Source organism: Dendrobates tinctorius, unplaced genomic scaffold, assembly GCF_039654945.1.
Source record: "Dendrobates tinctorius isolate UK_male_01 unplaced genomic scaffold, ASM3965494v1 ptg000269l, whole genome shotgun sequence".
NCBI classification, from domain to species: Eukaryota; Metazoa; Chordata; class Amphibia; order Anura; family Dendrobatidae; genus Dendrobates; species Dendrobates tinctorius.
In genome coordinates, this window is record NW_027361936.1 from 4,836,285 (window position 1) to 4,844,450 (window position 8,166).

General features: G+C 39.8%; 1 protein-coding gene across 1 annotated transcript in view; it reads left to right on the plus strand.

Moving 5' to 3' along the window:
* Positions 1-5,588, plus strand: part of REL (REL proto-oncogene, NF-kB subunit) — a 61,889-nt gene extending 56,301 nt beyond the window's left edge. Inside the window, exon 11 of the mRNA XM_073559306.1 lies at positions 191-5,588. Coding sequence (XP_073415407.1) covers positions 191-870 — 680 coding nt within the window. The 3' untranslated portion in view covers positions 871-5,588. The remainder of the gene's footprint in view (positions 1-190) is intronic.
* Positions 5,589-8,166: the final 2,578 nt, after the last annotated feature.

The following is an 8,166-nucleotide window of genomic DNA, read 5'->3' on the forward strand; positions in this document are numbered from 1 at the left end:
CTAGTTGGAATGTGAGGTGCTGTCATTGGGAAATCCAGACAGTATGCGCTGTCCGCACTGTGAAGTCATATAAGTGATTGCAAACTTTTGTGGCAAACCTAGACAACCCCTTTAATCTACTATCTCAGGCAGTGCTATGTTGATAAGAAAAACATATGGCTTAAAACTTTGTCTTTTCTTCTTATCACAGAAACAGTTATGAATGAGACATGCAGGCAACCAAAAAATGGAATCGATGTCATGCCAAGGTCCAGTCCATCACTGTTCCCTTTTGAAATTCAAACATTGCAGCAAACAGCAAATGTGTCCACAGCACCAAGCACTCAAAGTTTTAATTGGCAAAATACAAGAATGACGCCCAACGCATCTAATAGCCAGAATTTCGGATTTGCTTTAGGCACCCCATCATCAATAAATATATCTGAACAGAAAAGCTATCAGATGAGGAAAGCTCCGGAGCCTCCTGCTAACACTTTAGATTTTATCCCTATGGTACAAGCAAACAATGATCACACTTTGCAAAAGTCCACATACGGTTCTGATAAAGGTCTGACTAATACATTTCGTATGTCTAATATCTCACAGTCTAGTTACCCAACTATGTCTACTGTAACCACCTATGGATCACCGTATCACCGAGACGCATTTGACGCTAATTCCAGTCAGATGATATTAAATCCAATCGATGACTCTTCTTGCTCCAGTATTGCTCAAGCCGGCTACTACATTTCTCAGTTCCATCCTACGCAACCTGACAGCAACATGTCAAGCCAGTCATGCACCGATCTATTACAAGCACCGGATGAATATATTATGAGTGTTGATTCGGATTTGGAAACTATCCTTGACAATATTATATCAAACCAGTAGCACACTTACTAATTGGTGCTGTTTTCTTCCAGTGAAGTTAGATTGAAAGTCCTCACGAACCATTGGGTTAGTTATTATTCCTCTGGACATGTGAAAACCAGTTTTGACAATGAATCTTTCCTTCAATCTTAATACTCCAATGATTAAGGCTGAATGATTCGATATTGGTATGGTCATAGCCTTTCAGATTTTATGGTGGGGATATTAATTCTATATATCAAATATCCTGTAAAAAAAAAACAATAAGCAGAAAGTACAAGTATGATAGGGCTGTCCAGATGTGGCCTCCATTTCTATCTATATAACTAGCGCTCTAAGGCCTTATCTGCAAAGTATTCGAAAAATGTTATCTATCCCTTGGTATTGTCTAGGAATGAATTTTATTTGGGTTTTCTACAGCTTCCCCTTTTAAGGGGGAGGTATTTCTGTATGAAGATATTTGAGTTCTCCAATTTTGGACATCACTAAGGATTGTTGAAAGCTACTAATACAGGCGTAAGCAAATTATGGGTCTCCAAAATGTATTGGAACAAGAAATTTGGGTATGCCTAGTAAGGCATAAGTAAAAGAATCTGATACCTGATAGAGAGGTGACCTGTAAGAGAAGTAAATTAACTTTTATTATACTCACCTGCGGGGCGGGAAGGTCTGGTCCAAGTGGTGTTGCTGGTCCTGGCCCGGAGCCTCCCATCTTCATGCAATGCCATTCTCCTGCTTGCTTTGTGTCGCGCTCCTGCGCATGCGTACTTCTCTGCCCTGTTGAGGGCTGAGCAAAGTACTGCAGTGCGTAGGCGCAAGGAAAGGTCAGAGAGGCTCAGCGCCTGCGCACTGCAGGACTTTGCTCTACCCTCAACAGTTAAATACCAACAAGTCTGACGGATACACATGACTATTAACCATGTATATGACCGGATTAATATGGCCTATCATCAGCTACTACATAGAATCACATGAAAAATGATGATCAGAAGGCTATCATACTATATAAAAATATTTTTTATTAGAACAACAATAAAATCACATTGTCAAACACTGGAACAGATAGGAATGTACAAAGCACTCATTACTCATAGTACTCAAAGGACGCAATGGCCCAGAGCCGACGACTACCATAGGCATAGGTAAAAAGCCAGGAATGTGCCAGGAGGGCGGCATCACATGAAGACGGGAGTCGCCGGACCAAGACCTGCAACACCCCTCATACCAGACCACCCCGCAGGTGAGTATAATAAAAGTTATTTTTCTTCTCTTCCAGGTCGGGTTGGGGGCAGATATACAGCATTATAGAATGCTGTATATCAGCCCTGAAAGGTGGTGGCCGTCACTTATATCGGCCAAATCTGCTGACAGGTTCCCTTTAAGTTGGCACATCTGGGGCCGATAGTTCATCTATGGCAGCACCTCATATCTAAGAAATGCTCTAATTAAGAAAAGCTCAGTAGAAATTGTTCACATTTAACATTTTCAACAGTAATTATATAACTGAGCCCATAAGGTGTTTAGTATAGGTAGATGTACAAGGTAACGACGGTGGTCTCGTGTATAGTTTTGTTTTACGATAAATGTTGTTGATTGTGGGGTGAATATATTTTTATACTTGTTTTATTTGTTTTTTACAAGTACCATTTGCTACAAATGAAAATATTTATGAATGAATATAATGACTATGTCATAGTAACTAGGTCTCAGCTGGAAAAGCTAATTACCATATCATTTGTGAATAATTTTGTATAAAAAAACCTTATGTTAAAAGTTTGATAACTTTTAAACTGAACATTTTTTAACATAAAATTACTATCATCGCAACCTGACAAAAAGGGGATGTCCTGCAACATTATATAGATCCCTAGTGCCTTATTTAAGTAAATAAATTAAACTTATTAATATTCATTTCCAACCTTCACGGATGACCTGAGTTTAGGCCATGTTGGGTTGCTGGTCCTAGAATTGCAGCTTCTCACGACATTACGATGAAGGCAACGAGCTTCCTTTGAAGATGTGATTAAGGCGCTATCAAGCCCAGTTTTTTCTCAGTCATGGCTGATGCTGAGACAGAGAAAGGGGACTTGCTTAGAAAAGATTGGAACATCTTGAGAAGCTACCCTTCAGTGACCGCACCGTGAGGTCTGAAATCAGGCCATAGGTAAAGTGTAGAAAATTAAGGGAAGTTTCACTAATTCACATCTGCAAATCACTGAAGTCATCCCATAACAATTTTAATGCAACCTGAAGTTTCATGGTTTACTTACAATCTTTGATCGAGTATTGTTACTTGAACTTTTTATTTTAATTTGTAAAGTAGAAAGTGCAGATTAAATGTATTATTCACTATGTCCCCCTATTCGTTGAAGCTGTCAGAAGCAATTTTCCAAAAACATCACAAAACCGCTGAAAACTAACATGAAATTATAACAACTGCAGGCACAAGGTACCAAAAAATCAGAAAGGGTGAAAAAGATTAGAAAAATGGGTCTGCTTTTATTCTCTAATATGAACCTTGCAAAAGTGAATTATGATAAGGTGCCAAACCAATGTAGTGTATTGGTAAAATACAAAAACAAAATGCAGACGATTGGACCACACCGGGACAAGTGACAAACGACGAGAAGAGTTGGGACTTACGTAATCCAGCACTGCCTAAAAAGTTCCCTGGAGAGTTTTTCCAGTCACAGGATAATTTTTTTTGTGTGTGCCGGTAAACAACGCGTTTTGGACTTGAACGGAGTCCTTCAGGTTTAAAGCACAATTAGTGTGGGTTGTAATAAAAAGAAGGAATTAGGACAAGTCCAAAACAAGTTGTTACCTAGGACATAAAGTTATTATTCTTACATTGTGAAATCTCTTCTGGGAATAATGAGAGGCAAAACCAGGCCAAGAGCTAATTTGTTTTTTCTTTGCTGCGTAATACCAGACCCAGTCCATGGATAAGAAACGCGTTGTTCATTCTCAGGTCATAATTCTGGATCCCCAATATGCAACATTATTCAACGTAAATATATTTATTCCATATTTATGCACTGATTTCACATTTTTTTATAGGGAAATATGGAATTGAATGCAAGATATAAGTTACTATTGTTACATAGATGGCAACCTATCCCTCAACTGGAATGTAGTCAGGTCCACTCTCGGACGAGCATTTATGTGTCTTAATTGGGAGAGCGAAAACAAGAGGATCAAGAGACTGAGTTCATACTGCCTAATTCTCCTCCCTGACATCATCTCTCAGTGGAGAGACAGGAGGCCATCATACACATTAGTCGCCCAGTCTTGTTGAAATCTGTGGGTTCACCAGACTCTAATATGAATGGATGCGTGCAGTCCACCTGTCACGTCCTCTGAGAGGGGCACCATAAACTTGTAACCCTGCTCTCAAACTTTCTCCCCCAACCTATGCAAAGGCAACTAACTACACAAGTTGTAGCTACATTTTCTAGTTCATTTATGCAGTGTTATTTAGGTACTGTATGATTGTATTACTTTAAATTTATAATGTACATCGGTAATAGACACAATCCTATTTAGGGCCAACACTGCTTATATTATGGTGGGGAATTTCATACCGCACCAGTCTTTTTTTTTTTGTATGATAAAGGGAACCTGTCAGCAGGTTTTCGCTAAGTAACCTGAGAGGACCATTATATAGGGCATGAGACCCTAATTCCAGTAATGTGTCACTTGCTAGGCTGTTTCAATAAAATCACTGTTTTATGAGCAGAAGATTATTACTGCAGAACTATGTGTCTGGTGCCTCCTAGTCAACTGCTCTGTGTAGTCCCGCGCCCAGCACTGATTAGCAGCTTTCTGTCAGTATACCGTGTGCACAGAAAGCTGTGGTGTGGGAGCGGCTGTACAGGCTCAGCCCTGTGCCCGCTATTAGATCTGCCACAGAAATTGTATCTAAACAACAGCACACAAACAAGTGAGGCATCACTGGAATCAGAGTCTCAGACCCTACATCATGCTACTCTCAGATTACATCACAAAAATTTGGTGAGAAATTCCCTTTAACAGTTCATAGTCTGATGTTAATAAGTGGTATACAGCTGTCCATTCACCATATTTTTTCAGCATGTAAAAAAGCATAGTTGTTTCAAGCGACTTCACGTTTTGCCACTGAGTGGATTACTTTATTTTTCTTTTGCTAAGCAATATTCATGTGTTACCATTATCAATATCCCTGATCAATGGGATGTAATTATAATGATTTCCAAAATGGAAAGTATATTATAGGAATATGAGGAAGAAGTATGTCTCAAACATTGTAATATTGTAATTAGCATTCATTTATCTGGATCAACAAGCTGAACTCAGTGTATTTTATATGGAGCTTGATATGACTGCATGAACCTTTCGTCCAAGCATGGAAAAAGACTTATTCTGGAGTCAGAAGACTAAATTTGTATGATGGTAATTAGAATATACGGTATGTATTTTTTCTTGCAAAAAAAAATCTCTCTGCTTGGTTGAAGATTACTGCCATTTTGTATTCCCTGATAAAGTTCTCATATGCCTGTATATAGCAATGTTGTGTATTTACATAAATTGTTTAGACCAAACTCCTCATTTTTTGAGAAGTTTCGGTAAAACTTTTTTTTTTTTACTGTGCGCTCAATTTTCTGTAACACTGTAAAAATCTGATTTGAAGGTTTATGCCATCTCCAGATATATTGTAGGCAATTTTTCTAAATGCATTACTAAATAAATCAATAATAAAATCTGTTGTATTTTTTATTCATGTTCTTATCATTAAGAAAATAACCAAAATATGATATATATAAATTAGAGAAAAATCCTTTCATTTTTTTGCATTTCCAGCAGAGTTAGGCCATGTGCACACGATGCAGATTTCCAGCGGATCCGCAGTGGATTTTACCGCGCAGAAACGCTGCATATCCGCATTGTGATGTACAGTAGCATGTAAACCAATAGAAAAAAAAAACGCTGTGCAGACGCTGCGGATTTTTCCTCGCGGTTTTCTTGTGGTTCAAAATATGCAGCATGTCACTTCTTTTGTGCGGTTTTCCACCTGCTCCATTCTCCAAATCAGCAGGGGAAAACCGCACAAAAAACGCAAAAAAAAAGGAAGAAATCCGCGGGAAAAATGCAGGTAATTTGACCTGCGGATTTCTTCAATTCTGCCCGGAAAAATCCGCAGGGCAAAAAAGTACGTGTGCACTTAGCCTTAGACTTTCAAAGAGGAAAGAATGACTGGTGGCGGATTATAGTCAAATTGGGAGATCACCCAAGGACCAAGGCTCTGTGAGGGACGAGGTACAACGCCAGAAAGTCTGCTGCCTGACATATATAATTATATATCTTAAAGGGAACCTGTCATGTCATGAAATGCTAATAACCTGCAGATATAGGGTTAAATCTACAGGTTAATAGCTTTACAATGCTGTCATGTTATTGAAAGCACAGCTTTTGGGAAAAAATATTAACTTCATTCCTCTCGGGAGCCGCCGGCTTTCAGTCATAGGGGAATGCCCGGAGCGGTTACAGTCATCGCTAACAGCATTGTAAGTGGCTGTAAGTACGCTCCTGCACTTTAATTGGCAGCTGCTCTGCATAGATGCGCTGGGGTAATGCTCACGTCTGCTGTTCACTTTGTACTGAGCGATAATTGAAGCTTCTCCGGGCACCCCCCTATAACTGAATGCCAGCGGCTACCAGGGAGGAGTAAAGTTAATTTCCTCCCTATAGCTGTGCTTTCAGTAAGGTGGCATGCATTGTAAGCTATTAGGGTGTGTGCACACGTTGCGGAATCTGCTGCGGATCCGCAGCGGTTTTGGCCCTGCGGATCCGCAGCAGTTTCTGCTGCGGTGTACAGTACCATTTAAGTCAATGAAAAATGAAAACCACAGTGCACACAGTGCGGAATTTTCAGCGCGGATTTGCTGCGGTTTTAAAACCGCAGCATGTCACTTCTTTGTGCAGATTCCGCAGCGGTTTGGCACCTGCTCCATTGTAGAGGTGTCAAACCGCACGCAAATTGATTTACCTGCGGATTTAGGCAAATCTGAGCGGACAAATCCGCAGCAGATTCCGCAACGTGTGCACACACCCTTAACCTGCAAATTAACCCTATATCTGCAGATTAGAATTTGGAACATGACAGTTTCCCTTTAATGATGCAAATATAATTCCATACAGCAATGGTGCTGCAGAAAGCCATCCCTATGTTCTGCCAGGGGCCTCCTCTATGGCACATGCAGCATGATGATATCATTGCGCTGCTCGCATCCTTTAGCAGGATCCCAGCCAAACGAGGCCACGCTCAGGATTATCAGAAAGTGAGGTATAATTTTTTTTTTATTGCTTTGTGGATGTTAATTTGGATTACATATTCAGCTGGAGGGGGTGAAAGCCCAGTGGGCAATGAATTGGGGGATGCTTCACTAAAAACAGAAGTTTGAATTCAGCATTATCTGTTCTTATGGACAGACGTCAGATAAAATATACCCTAATCCCACGCATAGGCATTAACCACATATCCCCTCTTTACCAGTTCTAAACAACAGCAAATTATATCCCACGTGTAAAGCATATACCGTGTAGCTTTAATTCACAATGCATACTTCAGACGACTATGGTTTGGTTTGATGCACGTGAGAAGTTTCTGATGACGAGTGCAGCCCACGCTACTGCACTCACACATGGAAAGTCTTACAAAGATGTCAGAAAGGGACCTAGGAATCTGGCAATTTTAATAACTAATTATTAATGTTCTGAAATGTTACAAAGAAGGCTGATATTTCCCAGAAATATAAGGCGATTGTATATGAAAGAAGTTTAACATCTGGAACACGTGAGGCTTTACCTGTAAATTCCTATAAGTTATACAAGTTTCACACACCTACTCTTTATTTTACCCAAACTGATAGCTTTACAGTCTCTTCCTTCTACAGGGAAAGTTTCCACATCTGCCATTGACCAATCCTAGTAATGAACTAGACTTTAGTATCTGTTGCTGCTTATTGCAATTCCACCAGCGTGCATCACTGCTTTCTCACACACGACAGTCAGGGACTTGACAGAGGAAGCTGCCGTCAGCACTTGTGCAATGGAAATATACTGTATTTCTAAGTTGGTATTGGTGCAACCGACATTTCTGTGGTTGTGGAAAACGCAAGTAATTCCAAGATTTAAAGTGGAAATATATGCAGATAGAAAAGTCTCTCTACAGTTGTGCTCAAAAGTATACATACCCAGCAGAATTTTTGCTTTCTTGGCCTTTTTTTTTTTTAGAGAATATGAATGATAATACCAAAACTTTTTCTCCACTCATGGTTA